General features: G+C 39.9%; 1 protein-coding gene across 2 annotated transcripts in view; it reads left to right on the top strand.

The window, feature by feature from the left end:
* The window catches only part of CPSF3 (cleavage and polyadenylation specific factor 3), a 57,528-nt gene that overhangs the window by 23,253 nt on the left and 18,036 nt on the right, over nt 1-16,239 (top strand). For both annotated transcript variants that reach the window (XM_064363832.1, XM_064363833.1), the window contains exons 11-15: nt 864-1,016; nt 4,939-5,047; nt 6,778-6,876; nt 8,051-8,145; nt 10,153-10,240. In XM_064363832.1, coding sequence (XP_064219902.1) covers nt 864-1,016; nt 4,939-5,047; nt 6,778-6,876; nt 8,051-8,145; nt 10,153-10,240 — 544 coding nt within the window. The remainder of the gene's footprint in view (nt 1-863; nt 1,017-4,938; nt 5,048-6,777; nt 6,877-8,050; nt 8,146-10,152; nt 10,241-16,239) is intronic.

Genomic DNA, 16,239 nt, shown 5'->3' on the forward strand with positions numbered 1-16,239 from the left:
AGCCTGGGTGACAGAGCAAGACTTGTCTCAAAAAAAAAAAAAAAAAAAAATTATATATATATATATATATATATATATATATATATGATATGGCTTTAATAGAAGAAAACATCAGAAGTAACTCTTTTTCTTCACAGCATCCTTTGAAAGTTTGATTTTAAGAAACCTAAGGAGACAGTGTGTCTGGGCACAGTGGCTCACACCTGTAATCCCAGCACTTTGGGAGGCCGAGGTGGGTGGATCACTTGAGGTCAAGAGCTCGAGACCAGCCTGACCAACATGGTGAAACCCTCTCTCTACTAAAAATACAAAAATTAGTTGGGCATGGTTGCTTGCACCTCAACCCAGCTACTTGAGAGGCTCAGGCAGGAGAATTGCTTAAACTCAGGAGTTGGAGGCTGCAGTGAGCTGAGATCACGCCACTGCTGCACTCCAGCCCGGGCGACAGAGCAAGACTCCATCTCAAAAAGAAAGAACCATGGGTGTTTTCTGAGGCAGTAGGGTAGCAATAGTTTTGTACCAGAGTCATAGGCATTTAAAACTGAAAGATTGCAGAAGTCAGCCCTTTCCCACTGTGAACAGCGAAGCGGTGAAACATGGAAAAGGCATATATCTCATTAGTGGCAAAGACTGGAGTAGAAAAGAAGTTTCTTTACTCTGTTCAAATAGTACCACATAAGGATCTTTTAAAGCCAAACAGAATGACTGTGTATACAAGTTGAATCAGCTGGAGGTCCTTAAAAGTAGTAAAGTTTCAGAGCTTCTAAGTATGTTTCTATTTCATATATTTAATAATTCAGCTAAAGACCATGATTAATCTGAACGATGTTTTCTTATGTTCTTTTAACATTTCTTCTGTGTAGATTTTAGTCCATGGAGAACAGAACGAAATGGCCAGGTTGAAAGCAGCACTGATTCGAGAATATGAAGATAATGATGAAGTTCACATAGAGGTTCATAATCCTCGGAATACAGAAGCAGTCACCTTAAACTTCAGAGGAGAAAAACTGGCCAAGGTAAAAGGTTATGGTTCCCATCCATCCAATCCACGGAAGACTGTACTTCTTAAGAAAATAGATCTCCTTCAGTCAAAAGAAAATGCTTATTTCTGTCTACTTGTTATACTGCAGGAATTTTATCCTTACCCTGGTTGGCTGCTTTTGGTTCTGTCAGTTCATTTCTTCAGATGGAAAGTGTTCAGCTCGATTAGGCCTTAATGCAGCTGAATCTGACAGTTCTTTAATCCACACCCCACTTGTTTTTCCTTCCCACATCTGAGGGTAAAGAAATGTTCATTACTGTTTGTTACTGTAGCCAGTGCAGCTGTATGTCCACTTCTTGTCATTCTTCCTGAGAATCTAAAGGTAGGCACATGTCTCTAAACATATATGTTTGTGTAGATATGATGGAATATATGAAACATTTTCTTTTTAAGAATTAATTGGCCAAGCACAGTGGTTCACGCCTGTGATCCCAGCACTTTAAGGGGCCGAGGTGAGTGGATCATTTGAGGTCAGGAGTTGGAGACCAGCCTGGCCAACATGGTGAAACCCCACTTCTGCTAAAAATACAAAAAAAATTTAGCTGGGCATGGTGGTAGGTGTCTGTAATCCCAGCTACTTGGGAGGTTGAGGCAGGAGAATCACTTGAACCTGGGAGACAGGTTGCAGTGAGCTAAGATTGAATCTGGGAGGTGGAGGTTGCAGGGAGTTGAGATCACGCCACTGCACTCCAGCCTGGGCAACAGAGTGAGACTCAGTCTCAAAACAAACAAACAAAAAAGTAATCAAAACTGGGCACAGTAGTGGCTCACTCCTGTAATCCCAGGGCTTTGGGAGGCCGGGTGAGGTGAATCACTTTAGCTCAGGAGTTCAGGACCAGTCTGGAACCACATGGTGAAACCCATTCTCTACAAAAAATACAAAGATTAGCTGGGTGTGGTGGCATGCGCCTATAGTCCCAGTTACCCGGAAGGCTGAAGTAGGAGGATGGCTTGAGCCCAAGAGGTTGAGGCTGCATTGAGCCACTGTCCTGCCAGTGCACTGCAGCCTGAGTGACAGAGCAAGACCTTGTCTCGAAAAAATAAAAGAATTAATTATTTTTGAGAGTGAAATGTAATATTTTCACAATGTAAAGTTGAAATAGTTAAGGAAAGCTGATCTGGCTTTTAGAGGGGTGCTGTCAGAGGTCTGCGTCTGTACTTCTATTGGTCACAACTCCTTTAGAAATACTTCTAAGGGAAACTTTAAAAATATATGTGTATGTGTAATTTTAAATTTTTCAGAAAGGAATTGAAATCAGTATGTTGAAGAGGTATCTGCACTCCCATGTTGTGTTTTTTATTTGTTTTGACATGTCAAACAACTCACTCTGTTGCACAGGCTGGAGTGCAGTGGTGCATTCATGACTCACTGCAGCCTCAACCTCCCTAAGCTCAGCTGATCCTCGCATCTCAGCATCCCAAGTAGCTGGGACCACAGGCACAAACCTTTTTTTTTTTTTTTTTTTTGAGACAGAGTCTCACACTGTCACCTGGGCTGGAGTGCACTGGCGCTATCTCAGCTCACTGCAACCTCCACCTCCCTGGATCATGTGATTCTCTGCCTCAGCCTCCACAATACCTAGGATCACAGGCACCCACCACCACACCTAGCTAATTTCTTTGTATTTTTAGTAGAGATGGGGTTTCACCACATTTGCCAGGCTGGTCTCAAACTCCTGACCTCAAATGATCCACCCACCTCAACCTCCCAAAGTGCTAGGATTACAGGCATGAGCCGTTGCGCTAGCCTCAGGCACAAATTTTAATGATTTAGTTGAAGGTTTAAATATCAACATACGGGCTCACGCCTGTAATCCCAGCACTTTGGGAGGCCAAGGCAGGCGAATCATCTGAGATCAGGAGTTCGAGACCTGCCTAGCCAACATGGAGAAACCCTGTCTCTACTAAAAATACAGAAATTAGTCAGTCATGGTTGTGCGCAACTGTAATCCCAGCTACTCAGGAGGCTGAGGCAGGAGAATTGCTTGAACCTGGGTGGCAGAGGTTGCAGTGAGCCGAAATCGTGCCACTGCACTCCAGCCTGGGCAACAGAGTGAGACACCGTCTAAAAAACAAATCTACATATATTAATAAAGAACTTTACAACACTCTTTTAATACATAATTAGCCAAACCTGCAGATGCTAATTAATGAATATCCTTTCTTGAAGGTGAATTGGAGGAAAAAAGAAATTAGTAAAACTTAAGGTGTGAGGTTTTCGTTGTAAATGGTTGCAGTTACTCCTGACTCTTACTGTTCACAAAACTTTCCAGGGGCCAATTTAATAGTATTTTTCTTATACCTGTAGAAAAATATATTCAGTTGAGAATCTAGAACTGTATTTCCCATACTCTGCTGGTGGTGGAGACGTGGGGAGAAAAAAAGTGTTTTGATCAGACAGTTTAAAAGGTGAATTAAACTGAGTTCAGGAAAAGCTGGGTTTCTTATTGGAGTGTTCTGTTTCTTACCCGTAATTTTAGTTATTTAAAATCATTACCTTTAGTTATTTTTTTCTCTCAAGTACAGCATCATTGTATTAAAATTAGTTTCCTAAGAGTAAAGGTTCTTTTCTGAAAGCTACCAGCAATTAAGGAGAAAATAACCCTAAGAAATCCTATGAATAGAACTCTCTCTGTTTATATTTATGAGAACAAATAGAACACTGCCTGCTTCCTATTTGCTCTTACTTGCTTAAAGGTAAACAACTATGGAACACCCTGTCTTTATTCTCTTGAGCTCATTTATTTGCAGTTGAGAGAAGTTATATTTAAGAATACTGGGTTTCAGCCAGGTGTGGTGGCTCACGTCTGTAATCCCAGCCCTTTTGGAGGCTATAGCAGGCAGATCTGTCAAGTTCAGGAATTCAAGATCAGCATGGGCAACAGGGTGAAACCGCATCACTATAAAAAATACAAAAATAAGCCAGGCATGGTGGCACACATGGTGAGCGATGATCACACCACTGGATTCCAGCCTGGGTGACAGAACAAGACTCTCTCAAAAAAATATATAACTTTTTAAAACTGAATAGTAGGGCAGGGCATGGTGGCTTATGCCAGTAATCCCAACATTTTGGGAGGCCAAGGCAGGCAGATCACCTGAGGTCAGGAGTTCGAGACCAGCCTGGCCATTTCTACTGAAAATACAAACATTAGCCAGGCATGGTGGTGAGCGCCTCTAATCCCAGCTACTTGGGAGGCTGAGGCAGGAGAATTGCTTGAGCCTGGGAGGCAGAGGTTGCAGTGAGTTGAGATCGTGCCACCACACTCCAGCCTGGATGACAGAGTACGAATCTGTCTCAAAAAAGAGAAGAACATTTCACATTTGTTAATATTTTTGTTTTTAAATAGTTGTTACTTTATTCTCTTAAAAATGTTTCTCCCTCAATTTATGAGCTCACCCATACCTGTCTTTATTGACCTTTTTATTCAAAGCTGCTGCTGCTGCTGCTGCTGCTGCTGCTTTTAATGTTAGGTGTACCACAGCCTCCCAGATCTGTATCAGTGTATCTGTATCTGTATGAGTTTGCAACCAGCCTGAGGGAGTGCATGTGTGTGTTTCACGGGCACTTCCCGGCCTTCCCTACTACTTTGCAGCTAGTGAGAGCTTTCTTAAGCCCCAGCACCTAGTAAGTTACTTGGTTGTTGAACTGATTAGAACTGAACTGCACCTAGCCATTCTTGCTAGATCTGCCACTGTGACTCTTCCCTTTGACAATGGTAGCAATGCTATTGCCCTCGTCATAGAGATATAAAACATTTTATGTTTTTCATCATTAAATTCATGTGTTTTCATAGTTCCAGGGTGTTATGATCATTGTGATCAACTGCATTTTAGTACTGAATAACAGCATTTTACCAGGTTCTATCTTCTTCAAGTTTTTTTTTTTTAAACAGGTTATGGGATTTTTAGCAGACAAAAAACCAGAACAAGGCCAGCGGGTCTCAGGAATCCTTGTTAAAAGAAACTTTAATTATCACATACTTTCTCCTTGCGACCTGTCCAGTAAGTATACTATTAAATGTCAAATCTAACTTCACCTTAGCACTGAAAGAAAATCTGTGAAAACTTCTCTTCACCTAGTGGCCAAATTTTAAGTAACAGACAAATAATAACAAAGGAATAGGTGTAAGTAATCTAATTAGCTTTGTGGGAAGAAAAAAACATCTCCCATAAACTACTGAAAGATTTAAATTATTTGTGAAATCACTTGCTTCATTGTTGGAAACGTAAGTTCATTTCTGGGTCAGGTTGACTATTCCTGTTCACCCTGTTTCCTACCCTCTACAACACACTGGTGGCCTTTTGTCTTCTGAAGTGACTTTGGTTTCCCCAGATGAGCCGTTTGGTTTTTATGACCTTTACATAAGCATTTCAGTTTTTCATGACCTTTATATCACTCGCTGGGCCTTTCCATTCCTTCACCCTTGCAGAAAGAGTAGGAACAACAGCTTCTATAAGTTCTTGAAAAGCAAAAACTAATGTAAAGCCTAATTTTTTCATTACATTGGAACTTTCAGCATCCAAATAAGTAACACTAACTATAACTGATGCCTCTAACGTGTATGAATTGAATCTCATTGTAAAGAAAAATGAAAAATTGCACAAAACTAATAAGATTACATGTATGTTTGTAAACTGCTTTTTTTCCCAAAGTTGATAAACATTTCCACGTGCATCCTTTGTCTTTAGAAATTTACTGAGCCATTAACAAGTCATTTTCAATGAATATGGTATTATCTTCAAGTAAATAGTATGCTCAAGGTGACTTACATGGTACTAATAAATTATATGCGCTTTATGCAGGAATAAGAAATAGTAGTGGCCTGGTACAGTGGCTCATGCCTGTGATCCCAGCACTTTGGGAGGCCAAGGCGGGTGGCTCACAGGGTCAGGAGTTCGAGACCAGTCTGGCCAACATAGTGAAACCCCATCTCTGCTAAAAATACAAAAAATTAGCCAGATATGGTGGTGTGTGCCTGTAATCCCAGCTACTCAGGAGGCTGGGGCAGGAGAATTGTATGAACCTGGGAGGCAGAGGTTGCAGTGAGCAGAGATTGCGCCATTGCACTCCAGCCCAGGCAACCATGTGAGACTCCATCTCAAAAAAAAAAAGAAATAGCAGAAATAGTAGTAGTGTTGGGTATTTACCTGTGAAATTGCCCTGCTGTCTGCTTTCATACCGTCGTAGGTCACTGTCTGACTTGTGCCTTCATTCTGTTAGTGAACTCTTACTGTTATGCCACGTAGTCCCAGCCCTTGAAATCTGTCTAATGAGGAAAACGGTCTTGGGAAGAGCTAATCCTGGTATTGCTCAGTGGCGTTTAGAAGTGTGTGATAGGTATATGAAGAGAGACTGTGCACCTCAGGAGTTAGGAAAAATTTTGCAAATCAGGGAGCCCTTGGGCTGGGTGGTGAAAGATTATTGGGAGTTACCAAGGAAAGAAGGCAGATGATAGCTGACATTTCAGCTTCAAGGCATCCAAGAACCTGGTGTGTTTGGGGGCATGAGGTGCTTTCTTAAGGCTGGAGTAGAAGTTAACTGAGGGGGAGAGGTGGGGACATAGGGAGATGGATGGGGAAATGTAAGGTGGTACCAAATTAAGGAGCATCTTGTTAGCCTTCTGAAAGCATGTTCACATTTACTTTGCTTTTATTTCTTTTTTCTTTGCTCCTGGTATGTGTTTTGTAGGACTGGTATTGTTTCTTCAAGTCTATTCTGATTTTCTCTTCAGATTATACTGACTTGGCCATGAGCACTGTGAAGCAGACCCAAGCCATTCCATATACTGGTCCCTTTAATTTGCTCTATTACCAGCTGCAGAAATTGACAGGTGTGTGTGTGTATTAAAATTCGTTCGTTGTTTTCTGTTTTTTAGTAAGAAAACTTTCTATCTAGAAAAGAATGTTACTTAATTTTGATAATTGTCTCAGAATTTTATGTTTTATTAATGTATATGGTCATGTTATTATTGCCTTTATGTGAAATTTTAGAAAATAGACTCATATTCTTGCCTGATGGTCCTGGAAAAAAATTTAATAACACTAAAAAAATTTTTTTAAAAAGAAAATATTCTCAAAATTTTCTTTAAATTCCATAATACTTATCTTTGGCCCACTTAAAATTTAGTAGTCTTTGCTCCTTGTGTTTAAAATCTGTTTTACTTGATGATACCTAAAATATGACCTCTTTCTTTTCTTTGATCGGTGAAAATAATTTTTCTGGTTTTATCAATACCAATCTATACAGCAGGTTTCATAAGAGTTCATGACCACTAGCCAAAGGCCAGTGAGAAACCTAGTATGTTTTCAGAATAGACAATTTGAGTTTGAGATTTTGTGTATTAACATAATGAGGGTAGTGACTAAATTAAAAGGTGTGAACTTTCTGTTAAAGCAAGAATACTTCATATTACAAAATACATTTTCCGTCAGTAACGCTCTTCATAACTCATGAAGTGCCACCATAAAATAAACCAGCAGAAAGAGAGTCTTGTTTTTAAGCCTCGGAAACTTGCACTAGGATTATCTGTCATAACATAGAAGGTTAATAAAATATGTCTGAACTGTCCTTGATTAAGAGGATGCTAGAAAGGCCAAAAAGTCTCTTCAGCAATAGAATTTCGCTGTAGAACGATTAAGGTTACGAAGACAGAAGGTAGACAAAACTAGTTGGCAACAATTGACTGGTTTTATATCACATGTTAAGATGCTAGTGGAAGGCTAAATCCCTTGTATACAAAACATAGATGTTTGAACATCATTTAAGTTTGCTACTGATAAAATGTTTGATGTCCAAGGTAAATGCTACCTAGTTATCTGAATTTTTGCAATACATGTTCAGACCTTTCACTTGCTGTACTTTGCTGTTGAAAAAATGGACTATACAAATGAGTGAATTTTTAATTGTGTAGCTGCTTTATTTTAGCTGTCTCTATAAACAAATGAATGGTCTCTGGAAGATTATCAGAAAAGTATATACATCTTGTAATTACATCTTCCTTTCAGGTGATGTGGAAGAATTAGAAATTCAAGAAAAACCCGCTCTGAAAGTGTTCAAAAATATTACCGTAATACAAGAACCAGGCATGGTGGTATTAGAAGTAAGATAAGATCATTTACCTAAACAATGAGGGGAAAAAAGTTTAAAAAGAGTTCATGTATAATCGTAGAGAAAGTTAGTTTCTTCCCAATTAGAAAAAGAATATTGTTGGGAAGCATATATATATATATATGTTTTCAAGATCAGCATTAAGTATAATTAAGTAGCTGAGCGTTTTCTATGTAGTCACAAAAAACTAATAATAAATTAAGGTTTCATATTTAGCACGTGTAATAAGTGTCATTCTCTCATATAAATCTCAACTGATTTTGTGGTACCTAGGATGTTTTTAGTTATCTCAAAAGGTTTACAATTCTTCAGGTAAAAATTTAATTCTGTTAAATTAAGACAAATTTATCATGTACCACTCATTAAAAGAGTAGACTTTTGAAGATTCAAATAAACAACAATAAAGTGACCCAAATCTGGAAAGGCTAGAAATTATTAAACTAAGTGATGTGGTTCCTATTAGAATTTTTAAATCCAGCTTGTGGAGTTTGGAAGATAGATACCAAAGGAATTGCATAGTTGATTTAATAGATTGGTGCCTGTTAAGTTTAAAGTTCTTTCAAAGTGAGTCCTGTTATTGAATAGTCCAGGGAGGGACTTTGTCTGCTGCTCTGCCCCAAGGTAGAATTGTATATAAATTGCCAAGGTAGATGGTCAACTATTTTATGCATACATTCTGATTTATTTTTATTTATTTATTTATTTATTTTGAGACAAGAGTCTTGCTCTGTCACCCAGGCTGGAATGCAGTGGCGTGATCTTGGCTCACTGCAACCTCCGCCACCTGGGTTCAAACGATTCTCCTGCCTCAGCTTCCCAAGTAACTGGGATTACAGGTGCACGGCACTACGCCCGGCTAATTTTTGTATTTTTAGTAGAGACAGGATTTCACCATGTTGGCCAGACTGGTCTTGAACTCCTGATCTCAAGTGATCCACCTGCCTTGCATACATTCTATTTTAAAACAATATGTTGATTTCTTAGCTTTGGTCCCAATACAGTTCTGTGATTTAAGTCTAAGTTTGATTCATAAGGCTAAAAGCAACTAAAGAAAGTGCCAGGCCAGGCCCAGTGGCTCACGCCTGTAATCCCAGCACTTTGGGAGGCCAAGGCGGGCAAATCACCTGAGGTCAGGAGTTCAAGATCATGCTGGCCAACATAGTGACACCCAGTCTCTACTAAAAATACAAAAGTTAGCTGGGCATGGTGGCAGGCATCTGAAGTCCAGCTACTTGGGAGGCTGAGACAGGAGAATCACTTGTATCTGGAAGGTAGAGGTTGCAGTGAGCCGAGATCGTGCCACTGCACTCTAGCCTGGGTGACAGAGCAAGACCCTGAAAAAAAAAAACAAAAAACAAAGAAAGTGTCAAAAGGAGTAGTTATCTATAAACATGAAGTTACATGCAACAATATATAAATGTTAATGTCAGAAAAAGGGGGAAAGTTATTGGAGACATTAATTTAGCTCATGCTACTAAATACTATTAGAGGCTGCATAAATATGTCAGAGAATGGTTACCCTAGGGGTAAAAGCCAGGGGATCTGAGGCTTAGTGTGAGAAGCAAAAGTAAATGTTTAAAATATTACCCTCTTCACATTCTGTCTGTAGTCATAGACTATACTAAATATAAGCATGAGGAATTTGTGGTTAGCCCAGCCCCAGTAATTATCCTGTGCAAGTAACTTTTGAGTCAGTTTTCTCTTTTATAAAATGAAGTTAATAGTACTATTTGTTAGGAAAATTAAATGATAACACCTATAAAACATGTGAAAAGGAAGTGCTCAGTACAATTGTTCTGTAAACAACTTTTGTTGTTTACAGAAAGTTAGAGGAGTATGGTATTCTTAATTTCAGTAAACAATGAGTCAGTTAATTTCAGTGAAGTGCTAGAAGCAGTAGTTCCATATGTACAGTCATGGTTGGGTGGGTTATAGTTGCAGCTTTGGTGGCTGGTCTCTGTAGGTGGGTCGTTTCCTAATTCTGCCTTTTGCTTTCCAGTGGTTGGCAAACCCTTCTAATGATATGTATGCGGATACAGTAACAACTGTGATATTGGAAGTTCAGTCAAATCCCAAAATAAGAAAAGGTAAGAGTTCTTTTATTTTTATCTTTTAATTCTTTCATTTTTCTTATGTTTCTCTGAACTAAAAAGCAGTAAATAGACTCATAACGAACTCGATCATTTCTGTGTAATCTTTAAGATAGAAAATATGCACAGCAATGTATACTAATTACTTATTTTCGTCCTGGTTCTTCATTCATACTACAAAAACCTGGCTGCAATTAAGAGTAAGATAAAATCCTTTTAGAAGCAGTCCTCTTAAAAGTAATTCAGTCAGAAATTCCAAAATAGTGATGTATTGAGCCAGTTAGATTAGGAAGATATGCTACTATCTTGATATTTAATAAAACTTGTTGAATAGAATCAAATCTCCCTATGGGACAGTTTACAACCAGAGAAAACAGTGAAGATATTTTTGTGTTATTTCTTTGATTCTATTTTATACTTAAGTCAGCATAATACATCTCTTTTTTTTTCTTTTTTTGAGACAAAGTCTTGCTTTGTTACCCAGGCTGCTCTCAAACGCCTGGGCTCAAATGATCCTCTCACCTGTGCCTCCTGAGTAGCTGGAACTATAGGCATGAGCCACCATACCCTGCTCTTCTGCATGTTTTAAGCTGTGAGTCTCTGGCGTATAGAGTAGTCCTGTTTGCTGCTGCTGGGGGAGATGACCGTACTGGAAGTCTCTCAACCGTTACCCTTCACATGGCATTAGATCCTGGTCTCTGATGGAATATTATTGTTTCTTCAAAATATATAGTTAGTTCTTTCATTTTATGAGAAAAAAGTTTAGCAGACTACTTTGTAATTCATCTTCTTATGCTGCATCTATGATATAAACAAATACCTGGACAATCTAAATCTAAGTTATTCATTTGAGTCACTGGCAAGCATTTGCATTTGTTTTGAGTAATAGTAATTGTAAAAATGATCATTTGGACATCATGTGAGAACTTGTTTTAGTTGAATTAACTCATGGGAAATGTCTCCCTCCATGTGCATGGAACACAGGAGGCAGCTGTGCATTTGTGTAAGCCGCAGAAGAACGCTGCACCCTGGATTCTTACATGATGGTCAGTGTCACAGTCTTGATCCTGGAGAACAAATATATTGACAGAAAAAAGGCAGTTGTCAGTTTTCTCTTATGGTCAGGCACGATGACTCACACCTGTAAACCTAGCATTTTGGGAGGCCAAGGCAGGTGGATCCCTTAAGGTCAGGAGTCTGAGACCAGCCTGGCCAACATGGCAAAACCCTGTCTCTTCTAAAATTACAAAAAAAATTAGCCGGGGTGGTGGCCGGTGCCTGTGATCCCAGCTATTCAGGAGGCTGAGGCACTGGAATTGCTTGAACTTGAGAGGCAGAGGTTGCAGTGAGCAGAGACGGCGCCACTGCACGCCAGCCTGGGTGACAGAGTGACTCCGTCTCAAAAAAAAAAAAATTTTTTTTTCTTACTTATCTTAGGTGGTAAAAATAAAGGTGTGCAGGGTAGAAAGAGGAACTTTTAAAAAGATCATAAGTAAGTAGTGTGCAGAAGTGATGTAGGGAAGAGGGTTGGGTGTGGAGAGCATAATCAAGCCCAGAGGCTTTGGGCCAGCGCAGCTTTCAGCTCTAAGGCCCCCGTCCTTCTAAGAGCACAGCTGGCCTTTGCTTTCTTTCTTAGTCTGTTCAATCCAAATTAGACGCCACCAAGGTGGCTTTCTCTTCATTATATTCTGATAGCCCTTTTGTAAAATGAAGTCTTTTTGGTAATACAGTCAACTGATTAGAAATTGACATACTTTTCTGAAAAATAAAATTTATATGCAAAAGTGGCATTTTTTAGGCCAATTAGGATGTTGTATAGTCTTGGTGATGTTTAGTGTCAATGCTCTGCCAGCCTGTTTTACGTGCCTTGTGGCAGAGGAGGGATCACAGAGATGTTGTCAGGATGTCATCTGTTGTTCTGATGAGGGCTTTGCCTAGCGGTCATGCTGAGAAACGAGAGGTGCTGTGGTGTGACAGATAATCTCCACGTAGCTCGCGTCTGTTTTGTACAGGAAGGAATACATGACCTATCATAGGTTGGTTTGCCTTTATCTTGATATCTCTTAATACTCCAGTCCAAAGTGACATGTACCTATACATTTCATGTAAATGTAACAGTAATTGAATTTAAAATAATTTTCACTGTATTATTAGTGATCCCTCTTACACTAATAATAAAAACATTCCTTCCTTTGGTTAGCGTCTGGCCATTTCAGCAGAGGTTCTTGGCAGACAGGTTAGAACTGGGCTGTTTTCGTGTGTTCCAGGTATTAGCGTTTGTTGAGCTGGCTGGCTGCCTAGTGCCTCCTAGTACTTCCCCATTTTGTAGTTTATGGAGAATGAGGTTTTATATTCCTTTGGGATGATGAAGTGCTTGCATATTTTCATTAAAATTCATTTGACAGATGTTTACTGAGCACCTGCTCCCTGGCAGGCATGCTTCTGAATGCTTAGGAAACATCAGGGAACAAAGCAAACAGATCTGCCCCGCTTCAAGGATCTAACATTCTGGCGTGTCCCAGGGCTTCCTTACAGGGTTTAGAGTTGGGCAGATCCCATAGGGTCTTGTTGGCCATTGTAAAGACCTCAGAGTTTGAGTGTGAGTAAAGTGAGGCAACTCTGCAGAGCTTTGAGCAGGGCTGAGACAGGATCTGACAGAGTTTTGAAAGGATTACTGCGGTGCTTGCTGAAAGTAGACTGTTAGGAGGGCAAGCAAGAAAGCAGAGGCTCCAGTGGGAGCTTCTTCAGTCATCCAGGTGGCAGACAGTGGCTCGGGTTAGGATGGAAGTCATGGGGGTAGTGCAAAGTGGCTGGATTCTGGAGGTGTTTTCAAAGTAAAGCTGGCCAGGTGCAGTGACTCACGCCTGTAATCCCAGCACTTTCGTAGGCCAAGGCGGGTGGATCACCAGGTCAAGAGATCAAGACCATCCTGCCCAATATGGTAAAACCCAATCTCTACTAAAAATACAAAAAAAAGAAATTAGTTGGGTGTGGTGGCATGTGCCTGTAGTCCCAGCTACTTGGGAGGCTGAGGCAGGAGAATTGCTTGAACCCAGGAAGCCAGGAGGCAGAGGTTGCAGTGAGCCAAGATTGTGCCACTGCACTGGAGCCTGGGCAACAGAGCAAAACTCCATCTTTAAAAAAAAAAAAAAAGTAAAGCCAGCGGCCAGGCACTGTGGCTCACGCTTATAATCCTAGCACTTTGGGAGGCTGAGGTGGGCGGATCACAAGATCAGGAGTTCAAGACCAGCCTAGCCAAAATGGTGAAACCCTGTCTCAACTAAAAATAAAAGAATTAGCTGGGTGTGGTGGCGGGCACCTGTAATCCCAGCTACTCAGGAGGCTGAGGCAGGAGAATCACTTGAACCTGGGAGGCAGAGGTTGCAGTGAGCTGAGGTTGCACCACTGCACTCCAGCCTGGGCAACAGAGTGAGACTCCGTCTCAAAAAAAAAGTAAAGCCAGCAGTATTTCCTGTTGGATTAGCTATAAGTGGTGACAGAAAGAGAACAGACGGGATGAACTTGAAGATAACGATCCAAGGTATGTTTGTGATACTTTAGCATGGAGAGTTGTCACTCATGGGGCTCAGTGACGGGTTTTAATAAGCAGCACTTTCTCCTTTCAGAGGCAAAAAGTATTGTAAGAACTGGTACGCTGATACTTATGCTGCTCGTGAGAAAGTTGATTCTGTATATTATTTATTGAACTGACTTCTTCCTATCCAAACTTGGAATTTTCACATTTAGAGCAGAGTCGGCGACTGTGGCCCACAAGCCACACCTAGCTCGCTTGTTTTGGTAAGTGCAGCGTTACTGAAGCACAGCGTGCTCACTGGTTCATCTCTGATGCCTCTTTCCCACTACAGCAGCAGAACTGAGTCATTGCAACAGCGACCATATGGTCTACAAAGCCTAGAATGCCATCTGGCCATTTACAGAAAAAGTTGCCCGCTTCTCCACACACCTTCTGTGAAACAATCTGATTCTTCTTTGATGGCATTTTTCTCCCTTTTCATTTCTTAGCCTCCTGACACTTCAGTCCGGATTCTGGAAACACAACTTGTATTTATCTGCAGGGGTGTGTGTGTGTGTGTCACCACCAACCTCAATTTATGTGTTTCCATTCTTACCAAAGGGGAAAGCTCACATATTTTCAAGATACATTATTTTATGTTTTTACATTCCATGACATTCTTCTATTTGACATGGCACCTGTTTCCAGCATGCGTGTGTCCTATTTTGACACACAGACCTGCTAAGGACAGGTATATATATCTGATTGAATGGTTTTGTGTTTAATATGATCTCATGTGTCTGACCAGTTTTTCTAAATATTCATGCAGGAATTTGCAAATATATATATACACACAAACTTTGGAAAGTTTCTTTTAATTGTTTCATAGCTTAGATATTTATTTTTTAATATATTTTGTGAGATTGTTTTTACATGTCAATTAAGTGTTTATTTTAATTATTAATAATAAAACTAATGATTATAATTAAAGAATAAAGGTTCAATTTTATAGCTTTCTTGGCTAGCACCTGGTTAGTTTTTTGTCGTTGCTGTTTTATTTTGTATTTTTATTTTACTTTATTTTTTGAGGCAGGGTCTCACTCTGTCACAGACTAGAGTGCAATGGTGCAGTCTTAGCTCACTGCAGCCTCAACCTCCTGGGCTCAAGTGATTCTCCCACTTCAGCCCCACAAGTAGCTGGGACTATGGACACACGCCACCCCACCTGTGTTTCACCATGTTGCCCAGGCTAGTCTCAAATGCCTGAGCTCAAGTGGTCTGCCCGCCTTGGCCTCCCAAAGTGCTAGGATCACAGGTATAAGCCACTGCACCTGGCCTTTTTTTCTTTTAAATGGAGATGGGGTCTCGCTATGTTGCCAAGGCCAGTCACAAACTCCTGGGCTCAAGCAATCCTTCCTTCTCAGCCTCCCAAAGTGCTGGAATTACAGGCAAGTGGTTAGTTGTATATACAATTAAATTCATGAATTAAAAAGAATTAGATGAAATGTGGTTTGAATTATGGAATAGTTTAGGAGAAATGACAATTTCACTCTTTTCCATAGAGTAGATTTAAATAGGTATGTGGGAGTACAGAAGTGAGTTAATAAAGCTACACTTAGATTATACAATATTTTAAAAAGTCATCATATTACATGAGAAAGTTATTACTTGGGCTGAGAAATTGAAAGTTCATTGAAGAAATCATAATTTTTGAAGTCTCTTTGAAGTGACAGAGTCTTAGCCAGGCACGGTAGCACACGCCTGTAGGCCTAGCTTCTTGAGAGACTGAGATGAGAGGATCACCTGAGCCCAGGAGTTCGAGGTTACAGTGAGCTATGATTGCACCACTGCACTCCAGCCTGGATGACAGAGTGAGACACTCTAAGGAAAAAAAATAAGAAAGAAATGGCAGTCTTATATTTTCCTGTTTGTAGATGAGGCCGTAAGATTGTTTCTGGCATTTTCTCCCATTACACACACACACACACACACACACACATTTTATATATATATAAAATATATAAAAGAGGAAGTTGATTATGTATATTTATTAATTATCAAACTGATTTCTTCCTATCCAAACTTGGGATTTTCACATTTGGGCCAGCGCAGCGTCCTTCTAAGAGCACAGCTGGCCTTTGCTTTCTTTCTTAGTCTGTTCAATCCAAATCAAACACCACCAAGGTTGCTTTCTCTTCATGATATTCTGATAGCCCTTTTGTAAAAAGAAGTCTTTTTTGTTTGTAACATACATATTATATTTATATATATATATATATGAACCTGAAATTAAATGATGAAAATACCCATATATATGGGGGGGTGTTTTGCCTGAAGGATTTTTAAAGTCTGCACTATTGTTTTGTAACAGCATTATACATAACTCACATACCATACACTTTATCCATGTAAAGTGTAGAATTCAGTGATTTTTTAGCATATTCAGAGTTGTACAACCATTACCACAATCAACTTTAAAACA

The sequence above is a fragment of the Aotus nancymaae genome, unplaced genomic scaffold (assembly GCF_030222135.1).
Source record: "Aotus nancymaae isolate 86718 unplaced genomic scaffold, 86718_ANA_hifiasm-v0.15.2.pri h1tg000057l, whole genome shotgun sequence".
Classification (NCBI taxonomy): domain Eukaryota; kingdom Metazoa; phylum Chordata; class Mammalia; order Primates; family Aotidae; genus Aotus; species Aotus nancymaae.